Below are 16,157 nucleotides of genomic sequence, written 5' to 3'. Positions count from 1 at the left end.
GGCAACACCAATTCCAGCTGGTCTGCCAGTTTTAAAAGTTAAGCCTTATGGACATCTGTGAACTGCCCCAAATGACCTTGTCCAAACAGAATAAACTCTTAGCCTCTGAAAGAGCCATTATTACACATAGCACACTTCATTTCAACCAACCGAATTCAACACATAGAAAGAGAACACCAGCACTCACCACTCACTATCTTTAAGTCCAATAGCTATAAACCCAGCCAGGAATTAGAAATTTTAATCCCAACAAAAGCCCCCTGTTTCTTATTGATCATACCAAATATAGCCTCAACTCCAACTTTTTCTCATTTTAAAAAGTAAGTGTCTTGCACTGTATTACAGATGGAATTCAATTATTCAAACTATTGGGCTTGAAGCAAAATACACTTTGTTCGAGCATTATCACTAAAATGCAAACAAAAGAAAGAAGAATTGGAATAACGTAAATCTAAGGAACACCAAAAGACAAATAGAGTATTTATTTACTAAACAGTGACTGTTCCAATGTAGTAACATCCTGTAAATGCATTTAAGGCAAAAGCAAATTCAGTAAATAGCCTCACATGCAATTCTAACAGCAGGACAAGAACCCAAGGTGCTAGCTGTAGCAGAGAGAGGAATAAGAGCTTCCACTTCAAACTTCGAGACCCCAGAAATTGCTGAATGTTTCACTAAAATCCTCGTTCTGTGGGATTCTTGACACCACTCCTTCATGCTGCTTCTATTGTTCCAACGTAAAAAAATATGTTGAAGTTCAAAATTGTAGGAAGGCTAATTTTGATGGTATTAGGCAAGAACTTTCAAAAGCTGATTGGGGGCAGATGTTCGCAGGTAAAGGACGGTTGTGAAATGGGAAACCTTCAGAAATAAGATAACTAGAGTCCAAAGACAGTATATTCCTGTCAGGGTGAAAGGAAAGGTGAATAAGGTATAGGGAATGCTGGATGATGAGAGAAATTGAGGGTTTGGTGAAGAAAAAGAAGAAAAAGAATGACAGACATAGACAGGAGAAATCAAGACAATCCTTAGAAGAGTATAAAGGCAGTAGGTGTATACTTAAGAGGGTAATAAGGAGAACAAAAAGGGGACATGAAATAGCTTTGGCAAATAGGGTTAAGGAGAATTCAAAGGGTGTTTACAAACACATTAAGGACAAAAGGGAAACTAGGGAGCGAGTAGGGCCCTTCAAAGATTAGCAAGGCGGCCTTTGTGTGGAGCCGCAGGAGATGGGGGAGATAGTAAACGAGCATTTTGCATCAGTGTTCACTGTGGAGAAGGACATGGATGATATAGATTGTTGGGAAATAGTTGGTGACATTTTGAAAAATGACCATATTACAGAGGAGGAAGTGCTGGATGTCTTGAAACGCATAAAAGTGGATAAATCCCCAGGACCTGATCAGATATACCTTAGAACTCTGTGGGAAGCTAGGGAAGTGATTGCTGGGTCTCTTGCTGAGATATTTGTATCATTGATAGTCACAGGTGAGGTGCTAAAAGACTGGAGGTTGGCTAACGTGGTACCACTATTTAAGAAAGGTGATTAGGAAAAGTCAGGGAATTATAGACCGGTGAGCCTGACCTCGGTGGTGGGCAAGTTGTTGGAGGGAATCCTGAGGGACCGGATTTACATGTATTTGGAAAGGCAAGGACTGATTAGAGAATAGTCAACATGGCTTTGTGCATGGGAAATCATGTCTTACAAACTTGATTGAGTTTTTTTAAAGAAGTAACAAAGAGGATTGATGAGGGCAGAGCGGTGGATGTGATCTATATGGACCTCAGTAAGGCGTTCGACAAGATTTCCCATGGGAGACGAGTGAGCAAGGTTAGATCTCATGGAATACAAGGAGAACTAGCCATTTGGATACAGAACTGGCTCAAAGGTAGAAGATAGAGGGTGATGGTGGAGGGTTGCTTTTCTGACTGGAGGCCAGTGACCAGTGGAGTGCACAAGGATCGGTGCTGGGCCCACTACTTTTTGTCACTTATATAAGTGATTTGGATTTGGACAATAGGAAGTATAGTTAGTAAATTTGCAGATGACACCAATATTGGAGGTGCAGTGGACATTGATCAGACGGGCCAATGGGCTGAGGGGATGCAGACATTTAGATAAATACGAAGTACTGCAGTTTGATAAAGTAAATCAGAGCAGGATTTATACACTTAATGATAAAGTCCTAGGGAGTGTTGCTGAACAAAGAGACCTTGGAGTGTAGGTTCATAGCTCCTTGAAACTAGAGTCACAGGTAGATAGGATAGTGAAGAAGGCATTTGGTATGCTTTCCTTTATTGGTCAGAGTATTGAGTACAGGAGTTGGGAGGTTATGTCGCAGCTGTCCAGGACATTGGTTAGGCCACTCTTGGAATATTGCAATTCTGGTCTCCTTCCTATCGGAAAGATGTTATGAAACTTGAAAGGGTTCAGAAAAGATTTACAAGAATGTTGCCAGGGTTGGAGGATATGAGCTATAGGGAGAGGCTGAATGGGCTGGGGTTCTTTTCCTTGGAGTGTGGAGACTGACGGGTGACCTTATAGAAAATGTATAAAATCATGAGGGACATGGATAGGATAAATGGACAAAGTCTTTTCCCTGGGGTTGGGGAGTCCAGAACTAGAGGGCATAGGTTTAGGGTGAGAGGGGAAAGATATAAAAGGGTCCTAAGGAGCAATGTTTTCACACAGAGGGTGGTACGTATATGGAATGAGCTGCCAGAGGAAGTGGTGGAGGCTGGTACAATTACAACATTTAAAAGGCATCTGGATGGGTATATGAATAGGAAGGGTTTGGAGGGATATGGGCTGGGTACTGGCAGGTGGGACTAGTTTGGGTTGGGATATCTGGTCAGCATGGACGGGTTGGACCAAAGGGTCTGTTTCCGTGCTGTACATCTCTATGACTCTAAAACCCAAAGCCTCACAAGTTGTTCACTTTATTGGTTTAGAACAGACTGCTCGACATCTCTGTCTCAAGCTTTCTTCATCAAAAAAGGTACACCGCTTAATGCCAATAGTATTGTCACAAACTTGCATGATTTGCTCTTCTGTTTTTATTCCTCTTTCTTGGTTTAACTATTTTGCATCTTTGAATTATCCTTTCACCTTTAATACCTAAAAGGTGAACTTCCAACTCTGAAATAGAATAGTTGGGTGGAAGATGATGTTTTGCTGACAGGAAACCCAAGTTTAGATGAAGATCTGGGGGAACCTAAATCTCACAGGTGATTGTGTTGAAGAAAATATTCAGGCTGATCAAGATCATTAGTCCAGCAGTGATTAACCTCTCTCATGATGCAGTTAATCTGAACATCCATGAAATCCCTGACTTGGACAAAGATGTCATCAAGCAGGTGTTAATTTCCAAAGTGAGGGTGCTTCCATAGGGTCTTGTATTTGTCCCTCTGATAGAATAGGGCAGTTCTGAGGAATGGTCACTCGATCCAAAACATTAACTCCTTTTCTCTCCCAAGATGCTTTTCCAATAATTTCTATTTTGTCTCTGATTTACATCATCTATAGTCCTTTTAGCGTTTTTTTTTTACAATAGGGCATTTGTTATGACTAGGCTATGCTCCAGGCATTTTTTTGGGGGTGACGAACTGTTGACAGGTAATGATTCTTTTAAGACCCTGGGATAATCTCGGATCATTTCAATTGATTGTTTTAATTTCCTCTTTCCTTTCCACTTTGTGACTGTCAGGCATTTTTCAAAGTATGCCACAATGAAGATATTCACCCTTTCTCTGTGCTCCATTGTCAATTCGTTAGTCTCACTCACTTGACAACAAACATTCACTTTAGTTAACAAACGCAAAAAATGATGGAGAAACTCAACAGGTTTGGCAGCAACTGTGGAGAGAAAACAGAGTTAACATTTCCAGTCCAGTGACCTTTCTTCAGAACTGCTAGCAGCTAGGAATGGGTAGATATGTGGTATTTATGCCCCCCCCAGGGTGGGGGGATTAAATGGATAGGTGCAAATGGAGCCCAGAGAGATACAGGAACAAAGGCTGGCAGATAAAGGAATTTTTTGATAGCAAACTAGAAGAGAAGATAGATAGATGATAATAGGGGCTATGAGTAGTTGAAAATGGGTTGGCTGTGTTGAAAGTGAGGGCTAGGGGACCTTACCATTGTTGTGCGATGAAAGAGAAGGGGTGAAGGCAGAACTAGAACAAGGTGAGTGGATAGGTGGAGCTGGAGCCCAGACAGAGGGATATATGAAAGGGGCAGACAGAAAAGAGAATTATTTGGACTAAATCAGGACAGAAGAGAAGCAACCCATGTCATGGCAGGGTCAGGATGAGGGGGTAAGTAAGAAAAAAATGGAAGAACATGATCAGGCTCAATGTTCAGCCCTCAACACTGCAGGGACCCCAAGCAAAAGACGAGATGCTGTTCACAGAATCCTCACAGGGTGGAAAGGAGCCAGTCAGCTCATTGAAATCCAATGATCCTCCCCTCCAGAACCACTACATCCCTGTCCCTGGATACTATATGACTCTTTAGCATGGTCAATCTGCATTAACTTCACACTTTTAGACTATGGAAGGAAACTGGAGCACCCAGAGGAAATTTGAAGTTACCCAAGGTTGGAATTGAACTCGGGTCCCCTGTGTTGGGAGGCAGCAGTGCTGACCATTGTGCTGTCATGCTGATTGACTGGAAATTTTACTGATTTGCTCGACCCACTGAGCATTTCCAGCAGCATTTATTGATTATTTCAGATTTTTCTGTGGTTTTCTTTTGTATATGGTATTTAGCATTTTATTGGGAATTATCCTACAGGTCACCAGATTTATTTGTAACTATTCTTCTCCAAGGAGCCATGTTTTTTCTAGAATCAGCGTTAGTTGCTGTGGTTTAGTATAACACTCGGGACTGTGTTGTGGTTTCACAGTGTCCAACCTGCTTTAGATTGGATGGGCAACTTATCCCTGTTCACAGTTAACTGCAAGTACTGGTACATGAGAGACTCACATGCCCAATTAACAAAAAATAACATCTTTGTACCCATTTCTCATGAACCACCAGTATGGGACAATGATCCTGCTTGGCTGCTGACTTGTCATGAACAGAACTAATAATCATATGCAAAGCACAATTGGGTTTGGATCTATAGGTTCCTGAATTATTCTAAATGCTGAGTTCAATAAGTAAAACAATGAAAGGATGGTTCTATGCTCCAGAACTCTATGCCAGCCTGGACTCTATGAAAGACAGATGTGAGTTAAGTGCAGACTAACCATACAGAATGGGTAGTCAGGGGGCACATGCAGTTTACGCAGGGACATATGCATTTTTCAAGAGTGACAGTCCAAAAAAGCTGTGGGGCCTGCCAAGCGCCATGGTTCAGCACATTTTCATCGCAGCTAGTCATGACATCCAGAGTGTGGCAGGAAGCAATGAAGTTGCACCAGTTGATAAAGGAATGACAGTGGAACAGCAATAGCAGGAGTTTCTGGGAGTATTTCAGGAGACACAACAGAGATTCATCCCGAAGAAAAAGCAGCATGGTACGGGAGGATGAGGCAACCATGGCTGACCAGGGAAGTCAGGGATAGTATAAAAGCAAAAGGGAAAGCATATAATGTGGTAAAGGGCAGTGGGAAATCAGAGGATTGGGAAGCTTACAAAGAGCAACAGGGGGCAACAAAGAAAGACATAAGGAAGGAGAAGATTAAATATGAGGGTAAGCTAGCCAGTAATATAAAGGAGGACTGTATGAGTTTCGTTCGATATATTAAGGGCAAACAACAGGTAAAACTAGACTTTGGGCTATTGGAAAATGATGCTGGAGAGATTATAGTAGGGAACAAGGAAATGGCTGAGGAATGATTTCTTTGCATCAGTCTTCACGGTGGAAGACATGAGTAATTTCCTAAAATCTCAAGAGAGTAAGGGGGCAGAGCTGAGTATGGTGGCCATCACCAAGGAGATGGTGCTAGAAAAACTGAATGGCCTGGAGGTGGATAAATCACCTGGACCAGAGGGACTACACCTCAGAGGTCTAAAGGAGATAGCTGAAGAGATAGTGGAGATGTTACTGGCAATTGTTCAGGCAATGCTAGAGTCAGGGAGGGTCCCAGAGGACTGGGAAATCACTAATCTGAGATTCCTATTTAAATAGGGAGTAAGGCAAAAGATGGAAAATTACAGACCAATTAGCCTAATCCTGGTCGTGGGTAAGATCCTGGAATCCATTATGAAGAATGAGATTTCTGAATACTTGGAAGTGCCTGGTAAACTAGGGCAATGTCAGCATGGTTTCATCAAGGGAAGGTCATGCCTGACAAATCTGCTAAAATTTTTAGAGGAAGTAAAGAGCAGGTTAGACCAAGGGGAGCCAATGGATGTTGTCTACCTGGACTTCATGAAAGCCTTTGTCAGGGTGCAGTACAGGAGACTACTGAGTAAGATAAGGGCTCATGGTGTCAGAGGCAACGTGTTAGTATGGATAGAGGCCTGGCTGTCTGGCAGAAAGCACAGGGTAGGGGAAAAAGGGTCTTTCTCAGGATAGCAGCCGGTGACAAGTGGTGTTCCGCAAAGCTCAGTGTTGGGACCATAACTTTTCATTTTATATATTAACAATCTAGATGAAGGAACTGAGGGCATTCTGGCCAAGTTTGCAGCTGATACAAAGATAGGTAGAGGGACAGGTAGCACTGAGGAGGCAGGGAGGCTGCAAAAGGATTTGGACACATTAAGATAGTGGGCAAAGAAGGGGCAGATGGAAGGCAACGTGGGAAAGTGTGAGGTCATGCACTTTGTCAGGAAGAACAGAGACATGGACTATTTTCTAAATGGGAAGAAAATTTGGAAGTCTGAAGTGCAAAGAGATTTAGGAGTTCCCGTCCAGGAATCTCTCAAGGTTAACTTGCAAGTTGAGTCAGTAGTTAGGAAGTCAAATGGATGGCATTTATTTTGAGAGGACTTGAATATAAAAGCAGGAGTGCAGCTTTAAGACTCAATAAGGCTCTGGTCAAACCACATTTGGAGTGTTGTGTGCAGTTTTGGACGCCATATCTCAGGAAGGATTTACTGGCCCTGGAGCATGTTCAGAGAAGGTTCACGAGAATGGTCCCAGGAATGAAAAGCTTAACATATGAGGAACGTTTGAGGACTCTGGGTCTATACTCGATGGAGTTTGGAAGGATGGGGTGGGGGGAATCTAACTGAATCTTACAGAAAACTGAATGGCCTGGACAGAATGGATATTGTGCAGATGTTTCCATTAGTAGGAGAGACTAGGACCCGGAGGAATTGCCTAAGAGTAAAAGGAAGACATTTTAGAACAGAGATAAGGATAAACATCTTCAGCCAGACAGTGGTGAATCTATGGAATTCATTGCCACAGAAGGCTGTGGAGGCCAGGTCATTGAGTGTATTTAAGACTGAGATAGATAGGTTCTTGAATATCAAAGGGATCAAGGGTTATGGGGAGAAAGGAGGAGAATGGGGTTGAGAAACTTATCAGCCATGATTGAATGACGGAGCAGACTCGATGGGCTGAATGGCCTAATTTCTGTTCCTATCTCTTATGCTCTTGTGGTCTTATGCCTTCACAAAAGATTACAACCATAACTAGGACCCAATGCATCTCAATCCCAGAAACATTTGAACTGTTGCCATATTGTACTGGACAGCAAAGGAGATTATATTCCATCATTGTCCAAATTTTCCAACAGTGGCAATCTTGAGGAGAGGAAGCAGGAGAAGGTGAACTAAGATCAAATTCTAGGGTTGGGGACACATGTTGTGTGTGCGTGTCTTGAGTTTATGATAAGCGTAGGGTCAAGGGTTACATTATGTTTTTCACAGTCTAACATTCCTCATGATTTGAAGATGCCGGTGTTGGACTGGGGTGTACAAAGTTTAAAATCACACAACACCAGGTTATAGTCCAACAGGTTTAATTGGAAGCACACTAGCTTTCGGAGCGCCATCCTTTACCACCTGATGAAGGAGCGTCGCTCCGAAAGCTAGTGCTTCCAACTAAACCTGTTGGACTATGACCTGGTATTGTATGATTTTTAACATTCCTCGGTAACTATTTACCTCAGTTTATCAGACCCCTCTGAATCCTCTAGATTAAATGGAGACCTACAGATGGTTCTGAAAGGGGAACTGAACAGCAGAATCTTCAGCTTTGCAGGAAATTCCTTTGCAAGGTCTCCTTGAACAATCCCACTGGAATAGTAACTGGCGGGTCATTGAAAAATCCAAGGCCATATTGTGTAACACCAACAAAATCTCAGCATTATCTGTACCAACATGACAGAAGCTATGAAAGTAGATCCTTTCAATAATTCCCATTTGCAATTTTATTAACGAACCTTCAGAATGGTTTAGGTAGTGCCCAGGGCAGCCAGCTTTGGCTGCTAGCTGAGTTTTGTGGAGTATAATATTGATCTGTAGTGACCAAAATAAATGACAGGTGGCAGTTACATGTTAATGTGATTAGCCCCTACAAACATTAAATAGTGTATCATCACTTACAGACACTGAAAGGCAACAGGGTCAAAGGGGGAAGCAATAGTCTCTTGCTACTGCTAATAAGAGTTAACATGGAACAAGACCAATCAATGGTTTGTCAGGATTTAACCCAAAGAACTTCCATAATTTCCGAATTATTGATTAAGAATTGGGAGGGGGTAAGTTGTTTGAAATGCAGGAAGGACAGAATTTGCAGCAGTGACCGACAAATAAATCTTTGACTGGAATTCTAGTTCACAATGAGTGATCGTTAACAGTAAAAGGAGAATAGCTCAAAACAGACATAGAAAGATCCACAGCACAATTAAAAATGCATATGGTGCAAAGACCTAACTGAGCTCCCGAATATTTTTTTGAAGTGTCATCCTTAAAATCAAATCTTTTGTTACTGGAAAATAGTGTTATTTTCCCAGTGTGTATGTCAAACTATGGAGGGATCGTTTCAATGGTGGAGATTGTAGCATTTTACTGCTGAGATTCACCATTACTTTGTGATTCAGACTGAATTCTCGAGGAATAGTAAATTTATAACAGATCTAAATTGAGAATTGAGAATACTGTCTGCCATATGCCTTTAAATTCACACTTGTGAATTCTTACAATATTGATTAAGGATTTTATTCTCTTTGACACTCCACCTACCTGAGCCAATTCATTGCTGTCAACATACCCATCTTCGTTTGAATCAAAATATTTAAACATGTTATCTACCAACATCTTTTTGAGAGACATTTTGTCTTCATTCTCTTTGTTATTTCGTTGTCGGATGTATTTTTGATTCTGGAGATCTAGAAGCATGTTTTTCAGTTTGCTGTATTCAATCAATTTGCATTTGTCCCCTGGAATAAAAATAAACACTGGAGTTCAGGAAATGTTCACTTCCAAAGAATGCCACAAAGTCAAAATAAAAATGCAGCTAGAGGTTATGCTTTCTTTAATGACATAAAAATGGTTCGTACGTTTCGCATTAACTATTACTGTATCCCCCTAAAATAATGAATTTGACAGAAAAGCAGATAAAACAAAACATGGTGGGAATACTCAGCTGGTCAGGAGGAATGTGTGGGCAGAAACAGAGTTAATGTTTCCGATTAAGATTATTTTTCATCAGGTTAGATGGGCTTCAGAATCGTTTCACAGGTCGGCGCAACATTGAGGGCCGAAGGGCCTGTACTGAGCTGTAAGGTTCTATGCTCTTAAAAGTGAATTTAATGCAAGTATGCTAATCAATTGGTTCAGTGGTTAGCACAGCTGTCTCACAGTGCCAGGGACCTGTAGGGAGTGCTGGATGACCAGAGAAATTGAGGTTTTGGTCGAAAGAAAGAAAAGAGCATAAAGGCACTTTAGAGGGAAATCAGGAGGGCAAAAAGGGGACATGAAATAGCTTTGGCAAATAGGGTAATGTGAATCCAAAAGTGGTTCTACAAATATATTCAGGACAAAAGGGTAACTGGGGACAGAATAGGGCCCCTCAAATATCAGCAAGGCAGCCTACATGTGCAACTGCAGGAGTTGGGGGAGATACTAAATGAGTATTTTGCATTAGTGTTTAGTATGGAGAAGGATATGGAAGATAGAGAACTTGGGGAAATAAATAGTGGCATCTTGAAAAATCTCCATATTACACAGGAGGTGGTGCTGGACATCCTAAAATGCATAAAGGTGGATAAATACTGGGGACCTGATCAGGTGTACCCTAGAACTCTGTGGGAAGTGAGGGAAGTAATTGCTGGGCCTATTGCTGAGATATTTGTATTGTCGATAGTCACAGGTGAGGTACCTGAAGAATGGAGCTTGGCAAACGTGGTGCCACTGTTTAAGAAAAGTGGTAAAGAAAAGCCAGGAACTATAGACCTGTGAGCCTAACATCAGTGATGGGCAAGCTATTGCAGGGAACCCTGAGGGACAGGATGTACATGTATTTGGAAAGGCAAGGACTGATTAGGGATAGTCAACATGGCTTCGTGGGAAATCATGTCTCCTTAACTTGATTGAGTTTTTAAAGAAGTAACAAAGAGGACTGATGAGAGCAAAGCAGTTGATGCGGCCCATGTGGACTTCAGTAAGGCATTCAGCAAGATTCCCCATGGGAGACTGATTAACAAGGCTAGATCACACGGAATACAGGGAGAACTAACCATTTGGATACAGAACGGGCTCAAAGGTAGAAGACAGAGGATGGCGGTGGAGGGTTGGTTTTCAGACTGGAGGCCTGTGACCAGTGTAGCGCCACAAGGATCGGTGCTGGGTCCACTGCTTTTTGTCATTTACATAAATGATTTGAATATGAATATAGGAGGTATAGTTAGTACATTTGCAGATCACACCAAAATTGGAGGTATAGTGGACAGCGAAGAAAGTTACCTCAGAATACAATGAGATCTTGATCAGATGGGCCAATGGGCTGAGAACTTTAAATAAATGTGAGGTGCTCTAGTTTGGAAAGGCAAATTAATGGAGGACTTATGAACTTAATGGTAAGATTTTGGGAGTGTTGCTGAATAAAGGGACTTTGGACTACAGGTTCATAGTTCCTTGAAAGTAGAGTCGCAGGTAGGTAGGATAATGAAAAAGGCATTTGGTATGGTTGTCTTTATTGGTCAGTGCATTGAGTACAGGAGTTGGGAGGTCATGTTGTAACTGTACAGGACATTGGTTTGGCCACTTTTGGAGTATTGCATGCAATTCTGGCCTCCTTTCTACAGAAAGGATGTTGTAAAACTTGAAAGAGTTCAGAAAAGATTTACAAGGATGTTGCTAAGGTTGGATAGTTTGAGCTTCAGGGAAAGAGTGAATAGTCTGGGGCTATTGTTACTGGAGCATCTGGGTTTAAGGGCTTTATAGAGCTTTATAAAATCATGGGGCATGGCTAGGATAAATAGGCAAGGTCTTTTTCCTGGGGTGGAGGAGTTCAAAACTAGACCACATAGGATTCAGATAAGAGGGAAAAGAGTTAACAGTCAACATTTTCATGCAGAGGGTGGGACATGAATGGAATGAGCTGCCAGATGAAGTGGTAGAGGCTGGTACAATTACAACACTTAAAAGGCATCTGGATGGATATATGAATAGGAAGCGTTTGGAGGGATATTTCAAGGGATAATGCTGGCAAATGGGACTAGATTTATGTAGGAAATCTGGTCAGCAAGGACGAGTTGTACTGAAGGGTCTGTTACCCTGCTGTATATCTCTATGACTCCATAAGTCTATGCTGCCGTTCAGAGAAGTGGTGGTTAAGTGAAGTTGGTTGCCTTTACTGCTCATAAAACAACAAATGCTGTGATTTCTGGTGATGTTGATAAATAGGAGGGGTTTGAGAGACTAGACGGAAGGGTGCAAGTGCAGAGAGAGAAGCTATTTCAAGTGAATCTCTGGCTACACTTAGGAAGGTATGAATGGTACGAGTTGAGAGCACTCCCATGCAGCTAGATGACAATGAAGAAATGTTGACAGAGGAATGTTTGCTTTACTGTGTCAGAAGCAAAAATGAAAATATGAGATGAAGAATGAGGGAATACAAAGTTGACTCCTTCCATTGTGATGGTGAATGTTTTTGTGACATTCATAAGACTTACTTTGTTGTTGTGGCAAAAGCAAAAACCGGATTGGAAGTATTCAAACATGACTGCTCAGAAAGACAGAAACAGATTTGGGAAGCGGCAATACATTCCAGAGCTATAGAAAGGGAAGGAAGATTTCAAAGCGGTTTGTAAGAACAGGCAAGGGGTTGGCTTTTTGAGGAGAGGATGATAACAACAGGTTTAAAGCACAGGGACAGAGTGGACTACAAAAGCCTTGGTATCAGGAGCAGTCTTTGGTCAAACAGCACCTTAAACAGATATAAAGGGGGTTTCTGCAACAGCATTAGTTCATTATAACATATGAAGTAATTTGAAACAGGTTTATGAGGCAAATGTCAGGAAATTGTACATCATAGAGATCAAGAGCACAGAAAAAGCACTTTGGCCCATCATGTTTAGGCCACTCCGAAATAAACACTCTAACCCCATTTTCTAGCATTTGGCCAATAGCATTGAATGCATCTGAAATAATGTCCGAGTTACCACATCTATCATCCTTAAAGGCAGTGAGTTCCAAATTCCCTTCTGCACGCTGGGTTAAAAAAAACCTGTCCCTCACATCTTCATAAAACCTTCTGCCCAGAAATCCATACACCCTGGTCGTGGATGTTTCCATCGAGGAGAAAGGTTTATTCCTGTCTACTCTATTGATGCCCCTCATAATCACGTCCCCTCTTAATCTCCTCTGCTCTAAGAAAAACAGCCCCAGTTTGTCCAACCCCTCTTCATAACTGAAACTCTCTAGCCCAGACAACATCGTGGTTAGTCTCCTCTGCACCCTCTCCAGTGCTAATATATTTTTCCTATAATGTGGGTTCCAGAACTGCACACTGTGGAGGCCTAACCAATATTTCAAACTGTTCCAGCACAATTTCTCTGCTCTTAAACTCTATTCCTCGACCAATAAATTCAAGTACATCATATATTTTCTTCACCACGTTATCTCCTTGTCTTGATACCTTCAGGGATCAGTGTACATGAACACCAAGCTCCCACTGATTCTTGCTGTTTCCCAGGGTTCTACGTTCAATCTCTTTCTTTGTTAGCTGACCAAACTGCGCCACCTCATATTTATGTGGCTTGAATTTTATTTGCTACTGATTACCCCAGCTGACCAACCCATCGATTTCCTTTTGGGGTCCGAGGCTATCCTCCTCACTATTTAGCCCCCACCATATTTTTTTATCATCTGCGAACTTACTTATCAATTCCCCCTATATTCCAGTCTAAATCATTTGTACATATCTCAAACAGCAAGGGCTCCAATACTGACACCTGTGGGACCCCACTGGACACAGATGTACAGTCAGGAAAACACCCCCTCACCTATCACCCTTCACTTCCTGCCACTCAGTGAATTCTGGCTCCAATTAGCAAAACCTCCTTGGCTCCCATGGGCTATTTATCTTTGCTATCAGTTTCACATGTGGGATGTGAACAGCTCACTGATGTCCAAATATATCTGAAGCACTGCCCTCACCTATACACTTCGTCATCTTTTTGAGAAATTCAATCAAGTCTGTCAGATATGACCTCACCTGAACAAAACCAGGCTGACTGTTCTTGATTAAACTCTACCTCTCCAAATGCAGATTAATTCTATCCTTCAGAATTGCTTTCAATAGTTACTCCAACACTGAGGTCAGACCAAGAGGCCTGTAGTTTCCTTGTTTATCCCTTTCTCCCTTTTGAATAACAAATTTGGTTGACCTCCAGTCTTCTGGCATCCCTCCCATTGCCAGAGACAAATTAAATATATTTGCAAGCACCCCTGCTGTCTCTTCTTTTGCCTCATGAATGAATGAATGAATGAATTTAGTTTATTGTCACGTGTACCGAGGCACATCATTGAATAGCAAAAACACAGGTACAGGCGAATTGAAGAGTTTGTGAGCCCATTCAGTGTTCTAACAACACTAGGGTAGAAACTGTTTTGAAACCGACTGGTGCGTGTGTTCAGGCTTCTGTACCTTCTCCCCGATGGTAGAGGTTGTAGAAAAACATTGCCAGGGTGGGATGGATTTTTGGGAATGCTGGCGGCCTTTCCTTGACAGTGGGCCTGGTAGATGGATTCTATAGAAGGGAGGTTGGCCTTTGTGATTGTCCGGGCTGAGTTCACCACCCTCTGTAACCGTCTCTGATCTTGAATGGTACAGTTGCCATACCAGGTAGTGATACATCCAGACAGAATGCTCTCGATGGCACACCTATAAAAGTTGGTAAGGGTATTCGCCGTCATGCCAAATTTCCTCAGCTGCCTGAGGAAGCAAAGATGTTATTAGGCCTTTGTAACCAGTGCATCCACATGAAGAGTCCAAGAAAGCTTGTTGTGGATGACCACTCCCAGGAGCTTGACACTCTCCACTCGTTCCACCTCTGTGCTGTTAATGTGTAGGGGAGCACGAGTAATATCCTGCCGAAAGTCAATAATGAGTTCCTTGGTTTTGCCGGCATTGAGAGCTAGGTTGTTCTCAGTGCACCATTTTTCCAGGTCTTCCACCTCCCATCTGTAGTCTGTTTCGTCGCCATCTGAGATTCAACCAACTATGGTGGTGTCTTCTGTGAACTTGTAAATAGCATTAGTCTGGTATTTGGCGACACAGTCATGGGTATACAGTGAGTACAGCAGGGGGTTGAGTATGCACCCTTGGGGGGCTCAGTGTTGAGTGTGAGTGAGGATGAAATATTGTTCCTAATCTTCACTGATTGTGGCCTGTGGGTCAGGAAACTGAGCATCCAGTTGCAGAGGGTTGGACTTAGTCCGAGATCACTAAGTTTAGTAATGAGTCTCGAGGGGACAATAATGTTGAAGGCTGAACTGTAGTCAACGAGTAGGGTTCTTACGTAGCTGTTCTTGGTGTCAAGAGCCTGGGATACATTATATCTGGCTATCCACTTTTAAGCCTGCCAGACCACTCACAACCTTCTCTCAGTCTATGTCAATTCCTTTAATTGTATAATAGATTTTCAATGTGTTCTACACCCATATCGTCCCTTTCACTAGGACAGCATCTGCTGTTTTGAGTCCTAATGCTGTATATTCCTTTATATCCAGGATTCACAGGATTTGATGGTCCAACCTTTTCCTTTATCAGAATATGTTAGCCCCGTATTTCAGAGAAACATAGAAAATAGGAACAGCCCATTTACTCCTTCAAGTCTGCATCACCATTCAATATGATCATGGCTGATCATGAAATGTCGCTATCCCATTCCCATCCTCTTTCCCATACCTCTTGATCTCTTTCGCTGTAAGGGCCTTGCCCAGTTCTCTCTTTTTGAATGTATCTAATGAACTGGCCCCAATAGCTTCGTGTAGGAGACAATTCCACAGGTTCACAACTCTCTGAGTGAAGAAATTCTTCCTCATCTCAGTCCTGAATGGCTTACCCCTTATTTGTAATTATGTAGGGGAGCCGGTGTTGGACTGGGGTGGACAAAGCTAAAAATCCCACAAAACCTGGTTTTAACCAACAGGGTTTATTTGGAAGCACTAGCTTTCGGAGCACTGTTCCTTCATCAGGTGGTTGTGGAGCAGGACCATAAGACACAGAATTTCTAGCAAAAGATTACAGTGGCATGCAACTGAAATGATATATTGAACTGACCTAGATCTGCTGGAGAAACCAGAATGGATTGAAGTTGGGGCAGTGTTAGGAGCAGATGATGTTTGGAGAAAGGAAGGTAAGGTGATAGCTACCACATTCTGTCAACAGACCCTATGCAATGTTTACCATGTATCAGCAAACGTAGGGAAGAGTGAAATGATACAACTGATATCCAATTGCTGGTGGTGGAAAGGAAAGCTAAATTTTTGTCATCGATGTACTGCATGTGCACAGAGAGAATCAGGACAAGGAATTAAAATTAAAATGAGTCACCAGCCCTGTCCATGGGGACCATGGGAACACATACAAATGAACTTTACAGGATCATTCCCACAGTTCACTAGATGGATTGAAGCCTTCCCCACAAGGGATTCTACAACAACCACAGTAGAAAAATACTTGCCACAGAAATATTACCTGCATGAGGAGTTCCCCTACAATTAGACTCAGACCGAGAAATTCATT

The 16,157-nt window shown here is 42.2% G+C and overlaps 1 protein-coding gene across 3 annotated transcripts in view; it reads right to left on the bottom strand.

The window, feature by feature from the left end:
• fstl5 (follistatin-like 5) overlaps positions 1 to 16,157 on the bottom strand; it is a 540,838-nt gene that overhangs the window by 254,121 nt on the left and 270,560 nt on the right. For all 3 annotated transcript variants that reach the window (XM_087977338.1, XM_043698740.2, XM_087977263.1), the window contains one exon: positions 9,146 to 9,342. In XM_087977338.1, the coding sequence (XP_087833464.1) occupies positions 9,146 to 9,342 (197 nt within the window). The remainder of the gene's footprint in view (positions 1 to 9,145; positions 9,343 to 16,157) is intronic.

Source organism: Chiloscyllium plagiosum, unplaced genomic scaffold, assembly GCF_037043375.1.
Source record: "Chiloscyllium plagiosum isolate Xiang-an unplaced genomic scaffold, Cpla_swu_hap1 HiC_scaffold_1, whole genome shotgun sequence".
Lineage (NCBI taxonomy): Eukaryota > Metazoa > Chordata > Chondrichthyes > Orectolobiformes > Hemiscylliidae > Chiloscyllium > Chiloscyllium plagiosum.
Note: the sequence above shows the minus strand (reverse complement) of the source record. Positions and strands in the feature narration are given on the sequence as shown.